General features: G+C 41.7%; 1 protein-coding gene across 11 annotated transcripts in view; it reads right to left on the bottom strand.

The window, feature by feature from the left end:
• The window catches only part of LOC145524536 (carboxypeptidase A4-like), a 100884-nt gene that overhangs the window by 53979 nt on the left and 19426 nt on the right, over positions 1 to 27479 (bottom strand). For 4 of the 11 annotated variants that reach the window (XM_081537040.1, XM_081537042.1, XM_081537043.1 and 1 more), the window contains exons 2-3: positions 15813 to 15937; positions 11594 to 11689 (exon numbers count right to left, since the gene is read on the bottom strand). In XM_081537040.1, coding sequence (XP_081393166.1) covers positions 11594 to 11689; positions 15813 to 15862 — 146 coding nt within the window. In that variant the 5' untranslated portion in view covers positions 15863 to 15937. Of the gene's footprint in view, positions 1 to 8896; positions 8988 to 11593; positions 11690 to 13230; positions 13451 to 13586; positions 13692 to 14129; positions 14946 to 15057; positions 15249 to 15812; positions 15938 to 20456; positions 20527 to 27479 lie in introns of those variants that run through there. The other 7 variants (XM_081537036.1, XM_081537047.1, XM_081537038.1 and 4 more) reach the window with 7 other exon arrangements.

Here is a 27479-nt window from a genome sequence, read left to right as displayed (position 1 = left end):
CAGTTCTTCTGTGTATTCTTGCCACCTCTTCTTAATATCTTCTGCTTCTGTTAGGTCCATACCATTTCTCTCCTTTATCGAGCCTATCTTTGCATGAAATGTTCCCTTGGTATCTCTAATTTTCTTGAAGAGATCTCTAGTCTTTCCCAATCTGTTGTTTTCCTCTATTTCTTTGTACTGATCGCTGAGGAAGGCTTTCTTATCTCTCCTTGCTATTCTTTGGAACTCTGCATTCAGATGGGAATATCTTTCCTTTTCTCCTTTGCTTTTCGCTTCTCTTCTCTTCCCAACTATCTGTAAGGCCTCCTCAGGCAGCCATTTTGCTTTTTTGCATTTCTTTTCCATGAGGATCTTCTTGATCCCTGTCTCCTGTACAATGTCACGAACCTCTGTCCATAGTTCATCAGGCACTCTGTCTATCAGGTCTAGTCCCTTAAATCTATTTGTCACTTCCACTGTATACTCATAAGGGATTTGATCTAGGTCATACCTGAATGGTCTAGTGGTTTTCCCTACTTTCTTCAATTTAAGTCTGAATTTGGCAATAAGCAGTTCATGATCTGAGACACAGTCTGCTCCTGGTCTTGTTTTTGCTGACTGTATAGAGCTTCTCCATCTTTGGCTGCAAAGAATATAATCAATCTGATTTCGGTGTTGACCATCTGGTGATGTCCACGTATAGAGTCTTCTCTTGTGTTGTTGGAATAGGGTGTTTGCTATTACCAGTGCGTTCTCGTGGCAAAACTCTATTAGCCTTTGCCCTGCTACTCAGCCATAAAAGTGAACAAAATAATCCACTTTATGGCAATCTGAATAGACATAGAGACCATCATACTAACGAAGTCAGTCAGAAAGAGAAAGACAAATACTATATGCTATCACATACATGGGGAATCTAAAATATGACACAGATGATTTTATCTACGAAACAGAAACAGACTCACAAACATAGAGAACAAACTTGTGGTTGCAAAGTGGGGCGGGTGAGTGATGGATTGGGAATTTGGGATTAGCAGAAGCAAACTAACATACAGAGAATAGATAAACAACAAGGTTCTACTGTATAGCACAGGGAACTATATTCGATATTCTGTGATAAACCATAATAGAAAAGAATACAAAAAAGAATATAAAAGTGTTTTATACATATATGTATGTGTAACTGGATCACTTTGTTGTACAGAAGAAATTAACAACATTATAAATCAAGTATACTTCAATAAAACAAATTTTTTAAAAAACTATATAGAAGATGACATTAAACAAAGAAAGCTGAACACAGCCATTGATTACAACTAGGTATATTTGTGTTCACTAACAAAACAGTAATGAAACTGAAACTATAACAGAGTATGATTATTATTAGATTCTTTTATCTATGAAATTTTAAAAATGCATCATAAAAGTAAAAAAGAAAGAAAGAAAGAAAACCAAAGTCTGGGAAAAGGGGAAAAATAGAAACTTTCACCATCTGAAATATTCAGTTCAGTTCAATTCAGTCACACAGTCAATCGTGTCCAACTCTTGGGGATCCCATGGACTGCAGCATGCCAGGCTTCCCTGTCCTTCACCAACTCCTGGAGCTTGCTCAACCTCATGTCCATCAAGTTGGTGATGCCATCCAACCATCTCATCCTCTGCCGTCCCCTTCTCCTCCTGCCCTCAACCTTTCCCAGCATCAGGGTCTTTTCCAATAAATCAGTTCTTTGCATAAGGTGGCCAAAGTTTTGGAGTTTCAGCTTCAGCATCAGTCCTTCCAATGAATATTCAGGATTGATTTCCTTTAGGATTGATTGGTTGGATCTCCTTGCAGTCCAAGGGACTCTCAAGAGTCTTCTCCAACACCACAATTCAAAAGCATCAATTCTTCAGCACTCAGCTTTTTTTATGATGCAACTCTCACATCCATACATGACTACTGGAAAAACCATGGCTTTGACTAGACGGACCTTTTTCAGCAAAGTAATGTCTCTGCTTTTTAATATGCTGTCTAGGTTGGTCATAGCTTTTCTTCCAAGCAGCAAGCATCTTTTAATTTCATGGCTACAGTCACTGTCAGCAATGATTTTGGAGCCCAAGAAAATAGTCTGTCACTGTTTCGTCTCTCTATCTATTTGCCATGAAGTGATGGGACTGGATGCCATGATCTTAGTTTTCTGAATGCTGAGTTTTAAGCCAGCTTTTTCACTCTCCTCTTTCACTTTCATCAAGAGGCTCTTTAGGTCCTCTTCACACGTAAGTATTCTGCATATAAGTTAAACAAGCAGGGTGACAATATACAGCATTGACATAATCCTTTCCCAATTTGCAGCCAGTCCGTTGTTCCATGTGATTCTAACTGTTGCTTCTTGACCTGCATACACATTTCTCAGGAGGCAGGTAAGGTGGTCTGGTATTCCCATCTCTTTAAGAATTTTCCAGTGTGTTGTGATCTACACAGTCAAAGGCTTTGGTGTAGTCAAAAGGCTTCCCTTGTGGCTTAGCTGGTAAAGAATCCGCCTGCAATGCGGGAGACTTGGATTTGATCCCTGGGTTGGAAAGATTCCCCTGGAAAAGGGAAAGGCAACCAAGTCCACTATTCTGGCCTGGAGAAGTCCATGGACTGTATGGTGCGTAGGGTCACAAAGAGTCGGACACAATTGAGCAACTTTCTGAAATATTACCAGATCAATAGTTTTGGGATTTCCATTAAGTGTTCTAGGTATGGTAAATGAACTATTACTCCTCTGCTCTCTGAGACTCCCATTAAGGAAACCATGACTAACAAATATGCATCCCCTCAGACTCCCACCACCACCCTCCTACAGACAGAGCTATGTAGTGCCCCCAGCACATCTCAAACACTCTCCTCTTGTTCAATCTTGATCTGCCCATCTCTGTTTATCCCCTCCTTGCCCCCCTTCTCCCCATCTCTGGAACAGCACCACCTTGGTCATTTCTTCTCTTTCTTGTATCTTCCATCTCTCCCTCTCTACTGTTTCTTTTCCCATAGTCAATAAATCAATCTCTTCTCTCAGAAGCAAGACCCTCCATTCCTCTCTTTCTCTTCTCATGCAAGCTCCTCTCAAGAGCAGTCAACTCACTCAGCCTCCTTTTCCCCTCTCCCATGTATTCCTCCAGTTACCCTCACTCTTCTGAAACTGCTCTGGTTTTGTTGTTGTTCATTCGCTAAGCTGTGTTTCACTATGTGTGACCCCATGGACTGCAGCCCACCAGGATCCTCTGTCCATGGGATTTTCCAGGCAAGAATACTGGAGTGGTTTACCATTTCCTTCTCCAGGGGATCTTCCCAACCCAGGGATCGAACCAGGGTTTCCTGCATCACAGCCAGATTCTTTACCTACCAAGCTATCAAGGAAGCCCCCTGTTGCCCTCCGTCATTGCAAACCCCTTCTGCTGCCTAACATTTCCCTCCTATCCACCGCCCAGGGCTTTTCCTACTTCAAATGGTCTCCTTGTTTTCCTGTTCCAACTACCCTATCTGTGTCAACTACCTCTAAGTCTCTCTGCAGAATCCCAGAGCCACATAGCCCAATGCTTATAGGACACCACCACCTGAAAAACACCACCATTATCTCAATTTCAACAATCCAAAGCTGAACTCATTATCTTTCCAACCTCATCCCTCCTTCACCTTCCTGGACATCTCCCTCAGTTAATGGCACCATTCAGTGACCATCAGTGAAAAACTCTACTTCTAATAAATGACAAAAGCCTTTTGATTTTACCCTCTAAATGTCTCCCTTCCATCCTCACTGGCCTCAGAAAGTCTAACAGCAGGCTCCCAAGCTCTATTCCTGCCACTGCTATTATTCCTGACTTCTTCTCCTCTTTGTTTCCCATAACTCTGCAGGGACAAATGGGTGCAACAGAGTCTTTCCACTGAAACCTCTGTGTGCTCTTAAAGAGCCACATCCATTCCAGCCCTACACAGTCCATGGGTTTATTTAGGGTGTGAGCCTCTTTTAGCCAAGCCATGTGTAATTAATAAAAGTGATCATTTAGGACCAAGTCTTGATAAATGCCCATTTTCAGGAAAAGAGATCCCACATAATGAGAGTGAGCCATAAGAATCATGACAAACAGAGCAGGAAACACAGAATTTTGCTCTAAATACAGAGTAACTAGCAGGAAACCCAGAACTTTGCTCTAAATACAGGGTAACTAGCAGGAAACCCAGAACTTTGCTCTAAATACAGGGTAACTAGCAGGAAACCCAGAACTTGGCTCTAAATACAGGGTAACTAGCAGGAAACCCAGAACTTTGCTCTACATACAGAGTAACTAGCAGGAAACCCAGAACTTTGCTCTAAATACAGAGTAACTATCTCCTGGAAGAGATCTAGCCTCACTGAAAAATGTTGGGTAAGGCTAGGTTGCATGTATTTTTAAGGTCTATTCCATTTCATATCAGTGCATTTAAAGGCTTTTATCCTAAATTACATGGTGCCTGCTATCTTAGTAGGCAAAGACACATTAGATATCTACATTTGAATGAGGAGATAGGTCCCACTTTGTATTTGGAGCTGTGCAGGCTTGCCAGAGATTACGCTGCCTTTGGGGCACATCATTATAGAGTGAGGCAACCAGGGAAAAGGTGGATGAATAGTGCTTGTCTCTTGGAAAAACAGATGCCCAACAGCAGAATGTAAAAGGGACAGTCTGATGAACTGGACTCTGGTTAATTAAGCATAACATAGTTTTTGTTTCAATCATTTTCACTGGGAAGTGAGCACAAGTTCACTTCTGTTGGCTCTGAAAGTGCAATAGACCCTCATTGTTTATTTGATCATCCAGGTGTTTGCAATAAATAACACCAGGGTCATTATTTTGCTACCAGCTTTCCTCATTCAGGAGTATGGGAGGAAACAGAGTGGGAGTAAGGGGCTAAAGAGAATGTGTACTGACCCAAGGATGTACCCAGGAAGTTGGGTTTTTTTCCTTTTTAACTCAATCCCTGTTGTTGATGTTCAGTCGCCAAGTCTTGTCTGACCCTTTGCAACCCCATGAACTGCAGCACGCCAGGCTTCCCTGTCCCTCACCATCTCAGAGTTTGCCCAAGTTTATGTCCATTAAATTGGTGATCCTTACATTGGCTTATTTCCCTATGATTGTCTCTTTTTCCAAGAAGTAAATCTCAACAAAGTATTTTCCATTATTTGGAGGGTTCCAATTTTGACTGATGGAGGCTTTACTGTTCTTTCTAGGGATAAATTCAAGGTCTTGAACTTGGATTCAGGAAAACAACTGTACAATTACCAGATGGGGGAAACCTGGCTGGGCGGAATCCTCAGAGAGCCTGGGGGTCTCAGCTGTCAATGAGCCCAGCATGAGTCAATGGCATGACATCACTGCCAAAAAATGAATATGACCCTCAACTGCATAAGCTGGATGAGGGCAGTTGTGGTCATGCTCTGCTCTGTGCTTGTTAACATACGCAAGTTCTACATTCACTTCTGGGAGCTGCCCTTGAAGAATACAGACAAAGCAAATCACATTCGTAAAACAGCAACCAGAAGGGTGAGGGGAGTTAGAACCATATTCTGAGTGCTTGAAGGGACCGGGGTACTTAGTTAGGATAAGGAAAAACCTAGGAGAAGCAGTTTACTAATCTTTAAGTAATTAATGAATTTGTCTCTCAGAGGGAAATAAGCTTGCTCTCTGGAGCAAGATGGTAAACCAAGGCTGGTACATGAAAACCATAAGCAGAGGGTTTGAGCTCACTATAAGAAAGAATTCAAACAATCTTCCCAACATGGAATATGCTGCCTTAGAGACAGGGAGTGATTCAATTATGGGCTGGAAGACTATTTGGTAGAGATGAAAACACCAGGTTTGGATAATTTAAGGTTATCCAGAGTTACTAAAGGGCTTCCCACACGACTCTAGTTGTAAAGAATCCACCTGCCAAGGCAGGAGACATAAAAACCTTGGGTTCAATCCCTGAGTTGAGTCAGGAAGATCCCCTGAAGGAGGGCATGGCAACCCACTCCAGTATTCTTGCCTGGAGAATCCCATGGACAGAGGAGCCTGGCTGGTAACAGTCCATAGGGTCACAAAGAAATGGACATGACTGAAGCAACTTAGCACATGCACAAAGCTACTAAAAGTACCTTTGACATTCAACCCTGACATTCTTTTTTCCCTGATTCAGTGTTGAGTGGTAACATTCACCATCAAACCCTGAAAATTGCACAACAGAACTAAAATACAACTATGAGATAAAAGATACACCTGAATTGGAATAATCTATTCCATTTCTGCTAGCTGCTGACAACAATCTACTTGAAACGAACCAAAAGGTCCCATCTCAGGGCTTCTCTCTAATAAATGGGCTTCAAAAACCAAGCTTAAAAGCCAAATAGGAAATATTTGCACATTCTCTTCCGCTAGGGATAGCACTTGCTCAATTATAAACAGCCTCCTGAGATGTCACCATCTGACATAAGGCTGCCACCAGTTTGCTCATTTCTGAAACAAGAAAGATGTTGGAGGGTATCAAGTGATACCTTAGAGAAGTGTTTTATGCCCAACATACACCAGTGCAGCATGATGATGCATCACAGAGCCAAAGATACCAGCAAGGTATGAGGCAAAGTTGGGAGCAGCACTGCTTAGCACAGGGAAACTGACTATAGATCCAAGACTCTCAGGTCCAAATCCAAATGGTTATTTCCTAAGCAATAGAAAATGCATCCTGGGAATTTATAGTCAAATCAGGCTCCTGCTCATCTACATTAAGGCAATAATAATTTCATGAATCCTATTTCCCAAGGAAACTTAATTCAGGAAGTCCATAACCAGTGTTTTAAACCTTTGCCCGAATCAGTCTTCTCAGAGGCTGGACATATTATGTCTCATTCATCTTTATAACCTGTCACTAGTCCACCCAGATCTCAATACTTATCTTTATGACTGAAACTTAACCTGTCCACACCATGGATGTTTGTTTCCAAGCTGAAATGAAGTTTCAGAAACTTAACAGCTCGTCAAAGTTATGTGACTTGGCACATGTATACTCAAAGGGGAACATCAGCAGCTGCGAATAGCTGTGGAAGGTAATGAAGCCCTTGACTTTTCCATGATTCTTAATGAAGTCCACTATGGATTTCACTTCAACTTCAGAGTTGGCACTGGGTCCATAGTATGAGTTGGAGCCAAGAGTTGTTGCTGGCTCCAGGTTCTGATGGGATGTGGAAGAAGCCAAGTGAGAACAGTGAGCTTTAAGAGGACAATGTATGGAGGCAGTTACCATGCATCACTCAGTTCCTCCTCTAGAAATCAGAGCAAGATTGTCATTGTATTATATTGAGATACTACCTAAAGACACAGTCAGAAAACCTAACTTAAGAGAGTCTGGACACATCTCTCTTCTTTAAAAACATAGTTCCTCTATATGGCAGAAAGAGCAAGTTAAATCATCTCCCGTCTGTGGGAGTTGTTGGAAGAAAAGCTAGATTTAACATTATAGATGGAATTCCTGCATCGGGTAGGGGTTGAGCAAGCTCATCTTCTGGGATTTCTTCCAATTCTTAGAGCCCAAGAGTAGAAGATTCTATGCATTTGTACTTCTAAGTCACAAACCCACAAATGCAAAGAACCCCTGAAACCCCTTCTGTGGTAAGGAAATCACAGCCACCATCGACAACAAGGCTACCTTTGGCCTCATTTTCTCAGCTACGGGAGTTACTTATGACCACTGAAGTGGGCCCACTGTGGCCTGGCTAGGGCTAGAGAAACTCTGAGGGGACAGGTAGAGGCTGGGACTCCCCAGGGTCTCTAAACAATATTTTTTAGTTACCCAGTCGTGTCCAACTCTTTGCAACCCAATGAACTGTACCCTACCAGGCTACTCCATCCATGGGATTTTCCAGGCAAGAGTACTGGAGTGGGTTGCCATTTCCTTCTCCAGAGGATCTTCCCGACCCAGGGATCGAACCCTGGTCTTATGGACAAAGTATATATTCAACCTATCACCTCATTTTGAGAATATTTAATAAAAACAACATTCCAGGAAAAAGTCTGACTTTGAATTGCTGGACATTGTTCAACATTTTGGATCTGATGCTTTGTTATTTTTCTTTCGGACACTAAAAAAAAGGAAAAGAAAAGAAAGAAAAAATTGGTAAAAGTAATGAATGAAGTTGCCACTCGTCCATATCCTGTCACAGCTCCTTAGGGTATCCTTTCTTGGTTCAACGATTCTCATTAATTCATGTGTCTTACAAGTATTTATTGACTGCTTTCTATGTGCCAGACACTGTGTCAGGTGTTAGGAACACTATTTCTAACTGCACTATTACATCTAATGAGGAAAAACCAAACTCAGCTTAACTGTGATTAGAGAAACATAAGGGGTTTTAACTGGTGCCTGAAAGCAAAAAGAAGCACTCCCTCAACCAGCCTTTCGGCATTAGACCCTGAAAAATCAGAGCTACAAGTCAACAAAGGCAGAGCAGGAAGTGAGTATTTTCTCTTTGAATCTATTTTGATTTGTACTTCATTTTAGTTTTCCTTCTCGAAGCATCCATAGATGATGTAGTGCTTCTCCTCTTTTAGATCCCAACCCCCTCTAGTGGTTGGTTCAGGGCTGCCTGAGCCTTCCTGCCAGCATACAAAGTCTGCTCTGGAAGCTCAGAAGCTGAGCTGGGATACAGCTTATGTGAAAACCAAGATGTGAGACAAAACTATATTAAATGCTCCTCAAAGCTCAGTGACAGCACTGTGAGCCTGTGAACGCAACTTAGTGAAGTGGTTTTTTTTTTTTCCCAAATAGATTTTTAAATAGCTTCAATCCTGAATGGGCTAAGTAGGCTGACAGCAATGCAGAGCCATGCAAATAGTTAGCTGGCCAGACAACATCTGACCATCCCTGGGGGCAAGTCCCTGTGCTCACCTCCAAACCTGAGTCTCAGTTCTGGTTTGAATCAGCACCAACACTGAGGTTTCCAGATAACCTTCGACGGGGTCTTCCTCCACATACAATTCTTTAAAATCCAATGGAAAGAGAAGGCAGGAAAAAAAAAAGATAGCTGTTCAGTCTGATGAGAAGGTTCCTTTAGAATTCTGTTTATTGCTCTTGTTTCCTCCCTGGAAGGGCCCTTTGGAACTGCACTCATGTCCTCTGCCCACAGAGTGACCAGCAGTCCTCACACAGGGTTCTGCTTAGAGCCTCTCAGCCATGGCTGTCTCACCGCTGCAAGAAGTAAATAATCTCTCCATCTCCTCAAATGAATACCTGCCTTTAAGCATGTTCTGTAGATCTATAGTCCGGCCAAATGTTAACAATACAGTAACAAAAAACAAGAGCAACAGAAAACAAATATTTAAAAAAAAAAAAAAGTGGGGAGAGAACGAGGATTTTGTGATAGAACATTTGGGGAAAATATAGGGTTAAGTTGGCTAATTTACTTCAGAACTCCTAAAGGGTTTTTTTTTTTTTAATGCTTTAAGTTTTAATGCTTTAAAGTTTTTAATGAAGCACCAAAAGAGGGATACCGTGGACTGTATTTCTCAAACTTGACTGTGGAACCCTTTATTCTCATGAGCTGAGTACTAGTATTTGTACAAGTTCCTTTTGAACACACGTTGAAAAACACTATGGTAGTTGGCTCTCTCCAAAAATAAACCTGAAGCTCTGATTCATTTTTAATATACGTGGGTCATAGTTGCCATAATGGTGTTCTGTAATGAGATTTTAAAAGAAAAACTACAAAACTCTTTTTTGTGATATTACAGAGGATTTCTACAGATTTTAAGTAAAATGCCAGATGCATTGTACTGCCTACGTAAATCCTTACAGCAATCTAATTGTCAGCAGGTAACATCCGCCTCCTCTTTTCTATCAATCCTACCACAAAAAAGCAGAGACAATTGGAACAAATCTCCTAGGTGACTCATGGTGAACACTGAACTCTAACAGCCCAGCCTAACAGCTGAAATGGGCTCTGATTCAGGCAATAAGGAAAGATATCGTGTGCTTGGAAAAGAAATGATTATAAATATCACTATATGCCTCAATTCCGGGCCACAACTAAGAGATAAGGCATTCTGTCTAGAGTAAATCAAAAACAGAAAGATCACTTTTATTTTGTTTTGAAGTTCCTACACATCTCCTGAGATGCTTGTTGAAGAGAAAAAGTCAAGCTTACTTTGAGAGAACACATAGCCATTGGGGTTGGTGACCTGAAACAGGAAGATATCCATCATATCCAATCAGAGTGATGAATGGATCATTTCCCTAATCAGAGGCAATCTGAGCAGAGACAACAACATATATGTCAATCTCATACTCCCCTTTCACCAGGAAACAGAGGAGAGACTATTAAGGCAATGTGTTTTTTCCAAACATGAACTATCACTAAAGGTCAATGAGAGTCTTCCAGGACTACAGCCCAATCTCCAGTTAACATACTTAATGTGCCGAAGTCGATACTTCTACTTCCAGTCAGAATAATTTACTTATATTAAATAAAAATCAGATATCACTTATCCATTCTCTCTTAAAAGCAGAATTCTTCCAATTAATTTTGGTGAGGCATTTTGCAACGCTGGGGAATGGTGTATGTCACTTATAGGGATCTGTGAACCAAAGAAATTTTTTCAGTTTCCTAGTTTCCTTAATCACCACACAGGCTATAGCTTCCCCAAAGTACTCACAACCAACATCAGATCACTAAAATATGCAGACTTTTCTAAAGATCCAGAGAACCGGTTAAATTCCATTTGGGGAATTACATTTCTACTTGTGATCAATTGCAGTAGAGTTGAAGTTTCTGCTGGATTAAAATTTATTCATTTCCTGTGCTCAGCCATCCTAAGGCATTATTATTCAACTGTTAAATATCCATTTCATAATACCCTAAAGGTAACCGAATTTTAATTGAAGGGGAAAATGTATCAGCTGGTATGCACGTGGTTGCACATGCTTGAATGATCTGATGTGGATTGATTTCCTTTGCTCATGAATTAACATTCTGATTTATAGCATGTCATTGTTGAATTACTTAAGAAATACCAGAGTAGGTCACACCCAGCACAGTGTCCTGACTCCAATGTCAATGAACATGTGGAAGAGAGGTATCACTACACCCTAACTTTAAATCAGATTTGGAAAATTTTCAGAACAACCGAAAACCCTTAACAAGTTCCACTTCGGATCTGCAGGTCAAAGTAAACTCTTCTAGCTCCTATTTACATTTTCTATCTGAGCTCCTTTTGTGATTATATACATTTCTAGTACATTGTGCCATAGCCCTCCGAACTCCAGGCAGCAAAACAATTCTCTCTGGTCTGTTCTTAGGCTGAAATCTGACTCCTGGGGTCCTTACTTGCCACCCTCTTAATCTCTTCTAGCTCGATCTTTTAACAGAGCACACGGTGGCCAGCAGGCTAGAGGAAGACTGGGGTGCGTGCCAGGGTGTTGGGTGGGACAATACCAAATTAGGTTTGAATAGGTCTATTTCTTGCCTTGTGACAAGAGAAGAGGTTGGGATGACAGTGTTAGCTGTTAGGACCACAGCTATTGCTTTGAGATTAGGTGGGGCCTGACCCCAGAAAAACATAATAATCAGGGGATTTAGGGCAAAATTACCTTATTTGCAGTCCACAGCACAGTAGCTTGTGTAACTCACTGGCGGGCTTGAATCCAGGCTTGGATCCCGGCTTGTGTCCTCCCTCCTGTGCTGAACTGCAAAAGGAGCATGGAAATGGGAATGGCTCCACTGCGGCAGAAGCCTTGTCTGTTCCTCTTCCTGTACTTGATGTGGTTGAGGAGGAGGTATAGACAGTGGTGCTGTCGATTAACTTTTCATTTAACGTGGGGTTTTTTTTTTTTGGTTCCCTTCCTTTAATGTAAACTTAAATTCTGGCTAACAAGAGGACCACCCTTTGATGTTTGTAAAAAATCATTGTGGGAAACGTGATGACTTGAAAATATGTTCATCATATGTTGTAAATTTTTAAAAATAGATTTTCAAATAGTAAGTGCCATTTTTAAAAGGCTAGCTCATGTGTATGTATATATAGGTACAACATACAAACCGCAGGAGAAAAAGGGGGTCCAGAGAAGAGAGGAAGAAACAGATACACAACAAAATGTTAATCGTTAACAATCCCATAATTGTAGAATTAGTAAAACAGGGATGTTTTTCATTTTTTCTCTATTCTACATTTTTTGCAATGACTGTATTATTTTTGTAATAAAAACGCTTTTGAGTCCTTCATAAAACCAGGATGGTAAGCTCCGGAGGTGCTTTCCAGAGTTTAAATTTTATGATCTAAGTGGCTCACTTTTATTTGGAACAGTGGTTTTGCCAATTGGATCAGTAAATGGGGAGGAAAAGATTATTTTTGCACCATCAACTTCTGTCTTCGTGCAGCGTTCTAAACATCACAGATAAGGTAAATGAGAAATGCAAATCCTTGCTAAAAATAAATTTTCACGCGCTTTGAGAGTTTTAGTTTAAAATGTTTTGCGCTTTTTCCTCTAAAGGGCTCAAATGTAAAAAATGGGAAACTTCGGGAAACAAATAACCTTTTCAAGCATGAACTAAGGAACCATCCGGGAGAAGGAAAGGCCAGGAAAGTTCAAGCAGGGAGGAGAATCTGGGGTTTCCTGATCCCGTTGTAGGAGAAACCGGGAAAAGGAAACAGAAAGAAAAGAAGGTAGTAAATATAAGCAAATGTGTCACGGTGTCACAAAGGAGTAGGCAAAGCACTCCTCCGAGGCCTGCTTTGTGAGAACCGCCCTGGAGATATCTGTCCCAGTGAGTCTGTTGGTTCTCAGCCATAACGTTTCCAAATTTAGCAGGGAGTTGTGACTTATTTTTTCCTTAACGAACTCTTTCTAGGAAATAATTTTCACTCTTTTTAAAGGCAAGGTGAAAAAGCTTGAAATTATCAGCACAGAGACTTGCCAGCGCTTACAGGTTGGAGTAAAACCATCACCTTTTCCGGCTCGCACCTAAAAAAATGCCTCCGTTTTTGGGTAGTTGCCTTTGCCGTTTAGTTGCCCGTCATCCCGCACAATGGGAAGAACTCTTTTGGTTTTAAATGCGGCTCAGGCAAGTACTTGGAGCTTTTCTTTCTTCTTTCTTAAATTCCTGGTTGAAAGAAAAAAAAGGAACCAAAAAAAACAAAACACAAAACACCCCAAGGTACAGAACTGCTACCTTGATTAATTACAGAATTCCTCCCCCCATCCTCCCTAACCCTAGGGCTCCGCACTACCTCGTGCATCCGCCGCTCACCCTGGGGCCCACGCCATCTCCCCCTTCCTCTGTTCCTTTTGGCGCATACGCCCTTGTTTCCCTGAGAGCAAATCTATCAAGAGGAGAGCATTAATTCACTCCTGCAGACCTGCGTCAGCTTGCGCAGTTAAGAGAAAAGAAAAGCGAGTGGGGCGGGGGTAGTAAGGAGGTGAATACTCAAAACCAGCAAGGACCGGTTTGCGCGGGCGGGGGGGGGCGGTTGCCGGCGCAGGGAAGAACAGCTCTCTGGGCGAAGCTGGGACTGACAGCTCGCCTGGCAGGAGCAGGATTCTAGAAGCATCGGGACGAAAAAAAATCAGTGCTGCACCTGTGTACCTTGAAGCATGTTCATGGGCCGGTTTTTTAAAAGAATAGCCAGTGTTCAGTTTGCTCCCTAGACTAGGGTGCTCAGCAACCGAGGTTATCCACTTCTTGGGAAATCTGAAATGTTTTAAGATGCAGAAGTAGATATTTGCAAATGAATAATCATTAAGTGACTTTTCTCTCTCCTCCATTTCCAGTCCCTGCCTGCGGGAATGGAGAGGGCAGCACAGCAGATGCTGTGGGGCTGGGGACGCTGGAATCGAAGCTAAGCGACGATGAGTCACCGGGCATCCGCAGGGGATGGGAAAGGGGAAGCCATTTTGCCGCAGCAGAGCCGGCTATTTCCAGTTTCGTGCTTCAAGCAAAATGGTACTGCTCGGTCTGTGGTTTGCCTCAGCCCAGCTCTAGGTGACCTTAGCCAGCCAGAAAGCCTTTTGCCCTCACTAGCAGAAGAGCACATAATGGGAGTGGTACACACACATTCCCCCCCTCCACACACACCACCACCACCAAAAAAAAAAAAAGTGGATTTAGAGGTATGCGCTAGCAACCCACCGCAATATTCTTGCCTGGAGAATTCCATGGACAGAGGAGCCTGGCGGGCCTACAATCCATGGGGTCTCAAGAGTCCCGCACGACTTAGCGACTAAACCAAACCACCGCTACAAAACGCAGCAAGGCTGGGTCAAGCCAGGGCGGCGGGGTGCCTGCCTCAGAGGCACGTCTGCCACCAGCTACTTCAGCTCCTATTTGCAGGGCTGATTGCAAGTCTGTGCAGCTGGGGCACCCAAGCTGTGTCCATTGCTGGGATTGAGACATGTCTGGGCGTGTCTGAATAGGGATCAGCATGAAGCGGCCGCTGCAGCTGTTGCCAACATTTGCTCTCTGCAGGACACAGACACCAGTTTGTGAGGCCAGGCCGAGATGAGAGCACATCGTGTTTCCATCACTCTGTTCTTTTTCTCCCTCACTCTCTGTACTGGTCCACAGTTCCTACTCTGAAAACCCTTAGGTTTCAAATTAAGAATTTGGGGATGAGGGTGCAATTTTAGAAAAGTAGGAAAGTGTATTTTACACATGTGGCAGTGCTTCATAGTCAAACACGTTAATATTTCTGGCAGTGAAACAAATGAGTGGCAAGTCAGTTCAGGTCAGGTTTTTGCCCCTAAATGAGTTTAGGTCAGGTCAGGGTTTGCCACCAAATAAATTTGGGGGGGGGGGGATGTTTTCAGAATTCTTTGTATTTTAGAATTGCAGATTTGGGGAATCATTTCCTACCGCATATCTCCTCCCTGGCTCTTTCCTGCTCCCTGAGCACTCCCCTTAACGCCCCAACCCCCCATCTCCTCATCCCCTCCCCCGACCTACCTCGCAAATCAGTGCAGATCCCGTGCCGCCCCCGCCCCCCAATAAAAGCTCTGTGTCACAGAGGCAAGTGCAGCAGTATCCAGGTGACCCAGATGAAGGGGGGCTTTCTTCATACCAACAAAACTCAGGAGAGGTGGCACAAGACTTGGCTGCTATCAGGTCTAAGCATTTGGCAGATTGAGAGACTCCACGGTGGCTGTAAGTCAAGAGTATCAACGTGTCCCTGGATTCTATCATCAATAGCAGCCATGAAGCACAGCTCTCGGATGGGTTGTGGGTAGCAAGGTCTGAGTTCAGCAAGGGAGCCTTGAGGGGAGAGGATAAGCATGAGAGGCTGTTTTGTGCTAACTTAAGCTGCTCCTGCGGAGAAGGCAACAGCACCCCACTCCAGTACTCTTGCCTGGAAAATCCCACGGACAGAGGAGCCTGGTAGGCTACAGTCCATGGGGTCGCTAAGAGTCAGACACGACTGAGCGACTTCACTTTCACTTTTCCCTTTCATGCACTGGAGAAGGAAATGGCAATCCACTCCAGTATTCTTGCCTGGAGAATCCTAGGGACGGCGAAGCCTGGTAAGCTGCCATCTACGGGGTCGCACAGAGTTGGACACGACTGAAGCGACTTAGCAGCAGCAGCAAGCTGCTCCTGGATGCTTCTAAATAAGGCAGTGGCTGCTGGGATGGGCAGGTGGGCTTCAGAGCCTGACTTAAGGCAGTGACACTGATACTGGCTCTAAAATCTTAGGGAAACTTGGGGAAGTCAGAAAATAATATGAGTGTAATTTCCAGTAAATCACAAAGTGGAAGTACAGGCCTTGTTATCAGAGGAGAGCATGGCCCATTTCTCTGATGTTCATGTTGAAATACCTACCTTTTCCAACGTATGGTAAGTTTCAAAGTTGAAGTTAACCAGTTTTCCATTCTTGGAAACCAGTTAACCAGTTAACCATTCTTTTCTCTAAGCAACATTTCTTCATCCTGTTTGTCAAGCAGAACCTAAGATAAGATCATAGTCACACGTATGAGTGGTTTATAGCAATGCATTTGAATCTACAATTGTGAAGGAAATGGTAACACTCAGTCCCAAGCCTTCTTTCTGTCCTATAGGCATTGGGGTCATGTCTTTCCCATATTCTGGCAGCACCCTAAAATGGGATGGGACATTAATGGGTCTTGTGGCCAGACAGATGCTGTAAATACAGGATGACAGTCAGTCCTGTGATTGTCTTATGGCTTATTCTCCCTTTCTGGGAAGCCAGAGTCTGAGATAATCTCAAATTAAAAACTAAATGAGGGGGCTTCCCTGGTGGCTCAGCGGTAAAGAATCCACTTGCCAATGCAAGAGACAGGTTCCATCCCTGAGCTGGGAAGATTTCATATCCTGTGGAGCAGCTAAGCCCAGTGTTCCACAACTGTTGAGGCTATGCTTTAGAGCCTGGGAGATACAATTGCTGAGCCCACCTGCCACAACTACTGAAGCCCGAACGCCCTAGAGCTTCTGCTCTACAACAACAGAAGCCATAGCAATGAGAAGCCCAAGTGCTACAACTAGAAAATAACCCCCCTCCCCCGCTCACCACAACTAGAGAAAGCCTATGTGCACCAATGAAGACCCAGCACAGCCAAAAATAAATTATTTAAAAAAAAAAATAAATGAGGACCTCCCTGATGGTCCACTAGTTAAGAATCTGCTTGCCAGTGCAGGAGACACTGGTTTGATCCCTGTGTGCCACAATTACTGAAACCCATTTGCCATAGAGCTAGTGCTCTGCAACTAGAGAAGCCACTGCAATGAGAAGCCTGCACATCGCAACTAGAGAGTAGCCCCCGCTTGCTGCAGCTAGAGAAAGCCGGTGTGCAGCAATAAAGACCCAGCACAGCCATGAATAAATAAAACTAAATGAATAACATCTTACTTTTGCCTACTTTGAGTCACACTCTACCGATTGCACTTTGTTTTTCATGTCAGAGGCTCTTTTTTTGCCCTTTTCATTACACTTTTTATTACCATATCCCACTTGACCTGTGTGCTTAGTTGCTCAGTCGTGTCCAACTCTGCGACCACGCCCACCAGGCTCCTCTGTCCATGAGGATTCTCCAGGCAGGAATACTGGAGTGGGTTGCCATGTCCTCCTCCAGGGGATCTTCCCAATCCAGGGATCAAACCCAGGTCTCTGGCACTGCAGGTGGATTCTTCACCACTTGTATCAAATGTGAAAAAGAGAGGGACAGAAACTTCCTACCACTTTGCAGGGGTGGCTCAGAGTTCAGAAGGCCCTAGTGGCACCCACACATCCCTTCCGTGGAAGAGGATACCCAGAGATTAAAGAGGATGGACCTTCAGCTCATACGGATCAGCAAGCCTCTCGAAGAGTGGGCTGTGGGATAATTACCTGAACATCTTCAGTCATGATGGAATAAGCAGTTCCCTGGGACTCTAAAATAACTTTTGACTGCCTGGATGCTAACAAAGGGAATTTGGACATAAGTTGTCTTTCCTAAGATGGTGGGTAATTTCCAGAAAACAAGCTGAAATGGCTAAAAGGTCAAGGCAATGACTGGGTCATTCCAGGGAAATGGACAGTTCAGCATGGATAGATTTCAGGAAATTAATTCATATCTATGTTAAGCCTCCAAGACCAGAATTGTTGTGAAATCACTGTGAAGTTGCAAGAAGGGTTTTTAAATATCCAAGCATCAGCATATGTATTATATTCCCCCCCCCATATGGTTAGATATTAAAACTGGCAGAAGGTAGAGATTATTTTAAACTATGGCAGTTTTTTTCACAGTTGACATTCAAGTGATCCAATTAATTTCATAACAGAATATTAACACTATAAATTATTTAGGGGAGAAATAATGCATTGAAGGTGGCAATAATTTTTCAAAATAACTTTCACATTTGATTTCTCTTTTCATTCTTATAAAACACCTGTGAGATACAAGAATGGTGTATTTATCCTCACTATATCAAACAGGATCTATAACACAGGGTCTATAGCTCAGTTGGTAAAGAATTTGCCTGCAGTGCAGGAGACCCAGGTTCAATCCCAAGGTCAGGAAGATCCCCGGGAGAAGGAAATGGCAACCCAGTCCAGTATTCTTGCCTGGAAAATCCTACAGACAGAGAAGCCTGTGGGGCTACAGTCCATGGGGTCACAAGAGTTGGACACGACTTGGCAACTAAACCACCACTACATACTGAATGGGAAAATGCAGAGAAGGTAGATGACTCGATGTCATATAGTTGGGACAAGAGCCCAGCTGTTCTGGATCCCAGCTCCATGGGTTAGCACTCCACAATTCTCATCAAAGAAAACAAGATACAAATCCAAAATAAGAGATCTCTATCATGATGTCTAATTGTAAACTAGTCACTCTGGGAAGCAGAAGTCCCCTCAGGAGAGAGACCTGAAAATGTTCTTCATTCTCCAGTTCCACCAGGTTTTTCATTTTTTCTTCATTCTTTTTATGATCTCAAGAACTTGTTCTCTAAAAAATATTAACCACAGACATGACCTTAAAAACAAAACCTGGACACTGTTTCCTGTTGCTTTCTGCTCCTATAAGTCTCTACATGTAAGAGGTTAATGCAGCAGTCAATATTCTCTTTGACAATCAAGACATTAATAAATAGCATACTAACCCACAACCTCAGAATGAGGAGTTGATAGAATGGCTTTTACTTCCCCTAAGGAAATATTATTTAAATGATAAATAAGAGCTGTACCTATGCCTAGCAGGAAGTTTGCCAATAAAATTATCCTCTTTAGCTAATAATTATTTACCAAATAACACCTGCTGCTCATAAAGCATTGGTCTGTACATCTTGTCTGTTCTTCTTTTTCAGAAATAAGCTTCAAAAAGGTAGAATGATTAATTTGGTGCTTGTAAGTGCTCAAAAACTGAATCAAATTTACATTTGAGTAGACCTAATGTGTTTTTGTTGTTAACTGAAATGTATCAGAATTCCATCTCCAAACCCCATTCATGCAGCCCAAACTTGGGGTATTGCTAGGGACAATTGAGACCTGTATAAAACATGGTATGTGTGTCTCTTTGTCTCTCTCTACACACACACACAATGAGGAATGAAGGATATCAAGGACATCCTGGCAGGAAAGAGAAGTTGCAAAACAAGCAAACATATACCTTCTAAAAAACAGTTCAGTAGTAGAGCTAGATTCTTATGGCCCTTCCTTGCTGACAGAGGTGTTTCCTTTCTCCCTTTCTCTGAGTAGGCTGACTTCCCTACTTTTTCTGTAGTTACTGCCCTGCCCATTTGTGCAGAGGGGAAGGGATAGGTACAAAGAGCCATAATAAGGTACCAGAACCTAGACTCTCTAAAACCAAACACCACCCAATTTCCAATGAACTCCAGAGGAATACTTAAGTGATAGAATGTGAGCTCTTCAAGGCTCTCCTGCCTCCTGGCCACAGATGGTCTGAAAATTCTTCCATTTGAATCTCATTCCTTCTAGCTAATCTGTAGACTCCCGGTGTCCTTTAAAATGAAAAGGCACTGGGAAAATAATATGGTGGGCCAGTATTTCCTGGTGCATGTCCTAAGGAATAATAGCCCTTTGAGTTGTTCAACATAAAAAAATAACAATAAATGTGGGGAAGAGTTTGATCAAAGAGAAATGGATAGCTGCAGCAACCTAGACCCCCTCTTATAGATTTACAATGCACACTAATTTAGTTCAAGTTCCTAGAAATTCTACAATTTATTTACGCCGCTGATTCCCAAATTTACTTGACCACCCGTGTTTTGGGGCCAAATTTATTTGGCTACTTCATTAATTCTCTGAAACACTCTTCAAGAAATGCTGCCTAAAGCTCTTCATATAATCTTGAAAATGATGTACTTTGGGGCAAAAATGGATACAAAGCCATGAGAGTTGGATTTGGACTGAAGTCTGAAGCCCTGGTCCTCCCACTTCATGAGCTCCCACTGCCTAGACCCTAGATCTGAAGATGAGGAGGACTTGAGCTGACTTGAAAGATAAAATTCAGAGAGGTAGAAAGGAGGACAAGAGTAACCCATCACTTACTGAAATGACACTGAGATAAATGACCAAACAGCTTTATTTTCACCGATGTCTGTCATCACTACATTACAATCATCAGAGGGGAAAATGATTAAGAACAAAGAGAAATAGGGTACCTGTGTTCTGTTTTCACTTTTTTTTTCTTTAAATTCATTTATCTCTTTCTTTTTAATCATTCATTCTTATTATTTCCATTATTCCCTCTCCAACTCTAAAAGAACTCTAAAAATGCCAAACACTGACATTCATTATTCTACAACAGTTTAATGTGATAACTCTGTGAATCAGGTAAACAAAATTCAAACAGGCACCAGAAAAAGGATCAATCTCATAGTCAAAGATCTTCCAAGAGTCCAGAATTAAGTGTCACTCCTGAACTTTATTTATAGAGACCACAGCTAAGGTTGACCTGTTGGCAGTCTAAGAACTCAAGTGAAGTTCCCAAATGGTAAAATTCCTACCTGCAGGTCAAATTCTCAAGGTTGCAGTCACCCACCTGTGTGATATCACCAATCCATACATTTTACATTCCTACAATGAGATAACAAACTTTGAGGGAAAGAAAACAAAATTGCTAGAGCATATCAAGGACAAGTCATGCGTTCATGATTTAGAACATGAAGTGCCACTAACTATGACCAGTAATAGAAGCCAGATTAATAGACCTAGAGGCTAAAGTACTTTCTGGGTCCCTGACAAAAAAAGGGCACAGCATTTATAGTAATTATTCAGGCATCCCTTCTATCACATTCCATTAATTGGCTCATTTGTTTATTTTTATAATGTTTACCCTAAAACACTGCAATCACTTAGTCCACATCTGCTGAATCTCCCTGTAGATATGGCCCATTCCAGTCCTCACTCTATATTAAAACAAAACAGAAGGCCATTTAATATTCAATTCTGAACTGTTTCTAAAGTGATCCATCTGCATTTGTACCAAATTGATGTCCCTGTTCCTGTGTTTTTTCCCAAAATGAAAATGTCTTTCTAATTATGACAATGAAATTGCTTGTTACAGAAAGTTTGGATTAAAAGAAAGTGTTTTATTTAATCACCAGTAATTCCTCCACACTTGACTTCCTACTTTGCTGAAGCTGAAGCTCCAATACTTTGGCCACCCGACTCAGCCAACTCATTGGAAAAGACCCTGATGCTGGGAAAGATTGAGGGCAAGAGAAGAAGGGAATGACAGAGGATAAGATGGTTGGATGGCATCACTGACTCAATGGACATGAGTTTGAGCAAACTCAAGGAGATACCAAAGGATAGGGAAGCCTGGCATGTTACAGTTCATGGGGTCACAAAGACTTAGGGGTCACAGACTTAGCGACTGAACAACAACAAAAATTCCTCCACCCAAAGAAAACCATTTGGTGTGTATCTCTCCAAACTTCTTTCCATGTTTTAGAGCTTTTTCTAACAAAGATTAGACCATCACATTTATTCTGATTTTTTTTTCTATTTGACTGTGTTGAGTCTTAGTTGCATCGTGGCATGCAGGATCTTCCTCGCATTGTGCAGGATCTTTCGTTGCAGGGCAAGGACTTGCTAGTTGTGGTGGGAGTGTGCTTAGTTGTTCAAGGGCATTAAGATCTTAGTTCCCCAACCAGGGATTGAACCCACGACCCCTGCATTGCAAGGCAGATCCTTAATCACTGGACCACCAGGAAGTCCCATATATTCTCATTTTTAAACAAAGGCTTTTTTAAACAAAGGTTATCTCTCCTTGTATATAAACATACATCCACATTAATCTGACTTTGCTATTCATTGCAAACAGAGAAAATACCCCTTTCTATTTTTAGGAATCATATTTTATTATATTTTAGTCATTCATACACATTATATTAGCCTAGCAAGTGTCAACCAACAGACACAAGGAAATTTTCATCTGTCCTCCATGTGACAAGTTCTTTATCTGCACACATTCTACATCCCTGGGTTTGAATTTTCAAGTACCAACTTTAAGGGGAAAGGTATATATATGGTGTTTCTGGTTTTTTCATTCTGTTGGGTATTGGGGAGAAGAAAGAAACCAAGAGGTAGAAGCCATAATTCATCCTCATGTCCCCAGAACCTATCAAGTAAACAGTAGTCATATGAATTGAAATTAATGTACTTGCAGAATCAGTAAAAGCTTCTTGGAAAAGATGGAGCCTTAGCTGAATCTTAGGGCAGGTAGATTTCTGGTGGTTGGGAAACATGTAAAAGGTAGAGAACTGGGAGAAAATGGTATACAACAGAATTGGGAGGAAATTTGACCCACTCAGGCAGATTTGACCCTGGGCATGGTGGTGAAGGTAGAATATGAGAAGACAAGGACTAGGTGGTAGAGGGTCTCACAGTGCAAGCAGAAGAGTTTATACTTGATGAAACGGGCAGATGGAGAGCCTTGGAAGGTTTTTGAGCTGACTACAGTCTTGAGAATGATGAATCCTGCAGCATGGTTGCAGGGCAGAGAAGCTTTAAGCAGGAAGTCAAGCAAGGAGCTTCCTGGAGAGATCTAAATTTTTAAATGATGCATATGGCCTGGGTGGTGCCAGAGGGAATGCACAAGATGGGCTCAAAGAGGTATTTTGGTGGAAGGATCATGAGTTCCTGGTGAGTGACTGGTGCCTAACTGAGCATAGAAGAAGTCAAGAAAAGAGTACTTAGCAGTGGGTGGGGAAGGAGGGCCAGAGCCCACCTCCACAACAGCCTCTGAGCATTTCCTCACCTAGCTGTCACAGTGTGAAGTTCCACTGTAAGAATATATTTTGTCTCCCTTACAGTGTACTTTCAAAGAGGAATTTTTGCTGAGAGGTACTACCCAAAGAGTTGAGTTCACTGTAAGAGTTAGGGACGTGATAGCTCTCTTCTCTTCCTGAAAAAGATGGTGGGGATGAGCCTAGAGACACAGTAAAGTCCAACTGAAGCTTAGACCCCCTTGCTCCTAAACTTCAGGCATTCCAAAAAAGAGCAGGGACTCAAGGATGATGCCTGAGATGAAGAAAATGAACATTTCCTGGAATAGATGAAAACATTAATTTAAAAAAATAGAAGCTGGGGGAGGAGAAAGCACAAGCCATAGTAGGAAGCTGTAGGGAAAACTCCAGAAATCACTGTTATTTCTCTCTCTCACAAACATTATAAACAGATGCTTATCAGAATAGAGTATTATTATCCTTTCTATTGCCTCATCATTCTAAAAGTTGGATAAAAAAATTTTTAGATAGCTGTATTGACATACATGTGACATACATTAAATTGCATGTATTTAAAAATATGCCATTTGAAAAGCTTTGACATATGAAACCTTCACCACAATCCACATCATGAACTTATCCATCAGTTGCAATAAATCTGTTTTCGAGAATCACTGAGAAAATCTCCAGATGGAAAAAGATCACTGAAGTCCCATTGCTTTGCAGATGAGGAAATTAGGCCCCAAGTGGGGAAATGACTTACACAAAGACCCAGCAGTGACCAGGGTGGAGCAGACATCCTTGGACCCTGAGTCACTGCTCCAACACTCTGGGCTGTCCAGTCATCCAAGGTATTTCCACTCAGTTCTAGGAAAAGACCACTTTAGACCAAACACCTCTTTATCAACCCATCCCTGGGGAAGCTGTAATCGAGAAAGAGTAAGATGATAGCTGTCTTTAGAAAAGTGCCCTCATGGCATGTTACTTCTTATTAAGAATGATGTTAGGCACACTTTTCACTTTTGCCCTTTAACCCTAGAAAGTAAGTAGCCTGATAGTAGGGAGAGTAAGACACTAAATGAAACCATAGGAGACAGGACTGCAAATTAAATCCTTCAGTAGAGTTACCAGACTCCAAAGCACTTCAAAATCAAAACTCTCAGTGCCTTTGCACATAGAAACATTATGATTCATAATAAAAAAAAGTTCTACAGCTCTATTAGTAAACTATTAATGATATGTTTCAGTACATTATAGATTACATAGACTTGCATGGAAAATGCACAAATGTCTGAAAAAAAGTGTGCTCCAATTTTTAATCAACCAAACATTTTTTTTTAATTTATTTTAGTTGGGGGCTAATTACTTTACAATATTGTAATAGTTTTTGCCATACATTGACATGAATCAGCCATGAGTTTACATGTGTTCCCCTTCCTGGACCCCCCACCCACCTCCCTCCCCATCCCATCCCTCTGGGTCATCCCATTGCCCCGGCCCTGAGCCCTTGTCTCATGCATCGAACAAGGAATGGTGTTCTGTTTCACATATGATAATATACATGTTTCAATGCTATTCTCCCAGAACGTCCCACCCTCACCTTCTCCCTCAGAGTCCATAAAATTGTTCTATGCATCTGTGTCTCTTATTCTGTCTCGCATATAGGGTTAGTAAGAATGAAGATACTTCTAGCAAAATTTACCATCTTTCAAATTCCATATATATGCATTAGTATACTGTATTGTTGTTTTTCTTTCTGGCTTACTTCACTCTGTATAATGGGCTCCAGTTTCATCCATCTCAGTAGAACCGATTCAAATGTATTTTTTTTAATGGCTGAGTAATATTCCATTGTGTATATGTACCACAGCTTCCTTATCCATTCGTCTGCTGATGGACATCTAGGTTGCTTCCATGTCCTGGCTATTGTAAACAGTGCTGCGATGAACATTGGGGTACACGCGTCTCTTTCAATTCTGGTTTCCTCAGTGTATATGCCCAGCAGTGGGATTGCTGGGTCATATGGCAGTTCTATTCCCAGTTTTTTAAGGAATCTCCACACTGTTCTCCATAGTGGCTGTACTAGTTTGCATTCCCACCAACAGTGTAAAAGGGTTCCCTTTTCTCCACACCCTCTCCAGCATTTATTGCTTGTAGACTTTTGGATAGCAGCCATTCTGACTGGTGTGAAATGATACCTCATTGTGGTTTTGATTTGCATTTCTCTAATAATGAGTGATGTTGAGCATCTTTTCATGTGTTTGTTAGCCATCTGTATTTCTTCTTTGGAGAAATGTCTGTTTAGTTCTTTGGCCCATTTTTTGATTGGGTCGTTTATTTTTCTGGAATTCAGCTGCAGGAGTTGCTTGTATATTTTTGAGATTAATTGTTTGTCTGTTGCTTCGTTTGCTATTATTTTCTCCCATTCTGAAGGCTGTCTTTTCACCTTGCTTATAGTTTCCTTTGTTGTGCAAAAGCTTTTAATTTTAATTAGGTCCCATTTGTTTATTTTTGCTTTTATTTCCAATATTCTGGGAGGTGGGTCATGGAGGATCCTGCTGTGATTTATGTCGGAGAGTGTTTTGCCTATGTTTTCCTCTAGGAGTTTTATAGTTTCTGGTCTTACGTTTAGATCTTTAATCCATTTTGAGTTTATTTTTGTGTATGGTGTTAGGAAGTGTTCTAGTTTCACTCTTTTACAAGTGGTTGACCAGTTTTCCCAGCACCACTTGTTAAAGAGATTGTCTTTTCTCCATTGTATATTCTTGCCTCCTTTGTCGAAGATAAGGTGTCCATATGTGCGTGGGTTTATCTCTGGGCTTTCTATTTTGTTCCATTGATCTATATTTCTATCTTTGTGCCAGTACCATACTGTCTTGATGACTGTGGCTTTGTAGTAGAGCCTGAAGTCAGGCAGGTTTAATCAACCAAACTTTAACCTTTGTTTTGACAAATATTCTATGGTTATATACAGTAGCTCCCCCTTATCTGCAGTTTTGCTTTCCAAGGTTTCAGTTAGCCAAGGTCAACTGAGGCCCAAAAACATTAAATGGAAATTCACAGAAATAAACAATTCATAATTTTAAATTGTGTGCTGTTCTGAGCAATCAGATGAAACCTCTTGCCATTCTGCTCCATCCTACCCAAGCCATGAATTATTCCTTTGTCCAGTGTGTCAGGACCACCAACCACCTAGTAGCTACTTCGGCTATCAGATCCACTGTTGAAGTATCACAGTGCTTGCGGTCAAGAAACCCTCATATTACAAATAATGGCCCCAAAGCACTAGAGTAGTGATGCTGGCAATTTAAATATGCCAAGGGTAAGCCACAGAGTCTTCCTTTGGGTGAAAAAGCGAAAGTTCTTGATCTAATAAGGCAAGAAAAAAAAGTATATGCTGAGGTCTACAGTAAGAACAAATCCTCTACTGATGAAATTGTAAAGAAGGAAAAAGAAATGCATACAAATTTTGCTGTCACACTTCACACTGCAAAAGTTAGGCCACAGCATACAAGTGCTTAGTTGAAATGCAAAAGGCACTAATTTATACAAGATATTTTGAGAACGACTACATTCACATAACTTTCATTACAGTATGTTGTTATAATTGTTCCATTTCATTGATTATTGTTGTTAATCTCTTACTGTGCCTAATTTATAAATTAAACTTTATCATAGATATGTATGTGTAAGAAAACACATACCATATAAAGGGGTTGGTACTATTCATGGTTTTAGCCATCCGTCAGCAGCAGCCACTAGGTAAGGGGGGACTACTGTAAGCTGTTAACATTAGGGCAAATGGGGTGAGAGGTATGCAGGAACTCTCTGAACTATCTCGGCAACTTTTCTGTAAAGTTAAATCATTGTAAGAATTACTCAAAAATTAAAAGTTTATTAAAAAAAAAAACCTGTGAAGCCGCATATAAAAACAATGCAAAGGCAAATACTGTACAAATGGGAAGTATTTGTAGCATATATTTTAAGGTTTAATATCCTTACTATGTAGACAGCACCTACAAAACTCTCCAAGTAAGTATCTTGTAGAAAATGGACAGTCATGAAAATAGGCAGGTCAGTCTCACACACATACAAATACATGGCCAGTTTTTAAGTCCAACATCTGTAGTAACCAAAGAAATGCTATTTTAAAAACTGAGGTGCCATTTTTTTTCCACCAGTCAAGTTACCAAAGTTGGGTTTTCGGCTATAGTGGATGCTGCTTGTTTGTTTGTTTTTAATGTTACCCAGAATTGATGAAGGTTTGGGGAAATAGGCACTAGTGGAAGACTGTACATTGTTACAGCCTTTAAGAGAGGGATTTGGCAATTTAAATCCAAAAACTTATAGATATTAACCTCTCACCTAACCATTCTACTTTTAGGAATTTATTCTAAAGAGATCACCATAAATATACACAAAGATTTACCTAGTATTTCAGTTCAGTTCAGTTCAGTCGCTCAGTCATGTCCGACTCTCTGTGACCCCATGAACCGCAGCACACCAGGCCTCTCTGTCCATCACCAACTCCCTGAGTCCACCCAAACCCATGTCCATCAAGTCGATGATGCCATCCAGCCATCTCATCCTCTGTCGTCCCCTTCTCCTCCTGCCCTCAATCTTTCCTAGCATCAGGGTCTTTTCAAATGAGTCAGCTCTTCGCATCAGGTGGCCAAAGGATTGGAGTTTCAGCTTCAACATCAGTCCTTCCAATGAACACCCAGGACTGATCTCCTTTAGGATGGACTGGTTGGATCTCCTTGCAGTCCAAGGGACTCTCAAGAGTCTTCTCCAACA

The sequence above is a fragment of the Giraffa tippelskirchi genome, chromosome 10 (assembly GCF_054371585.1).
Source record: "Giraffa tippelskirchi isolate mGirTip1 chromosome 10, T2T-mGirTip1v1.2.pri, whole genome shotgun sequence".
Lineage (NCBI taxonomy): Eukaryota > Metazoa > Chordata > Mammalia > Artiodactyla > Giraffidae > Giraffa > Giraffa tippelskirchi.
Note: the sequence above shows the minus strand (reverse complement) of the source record. Positions and strands in the feature narration are given on the sequence as shown.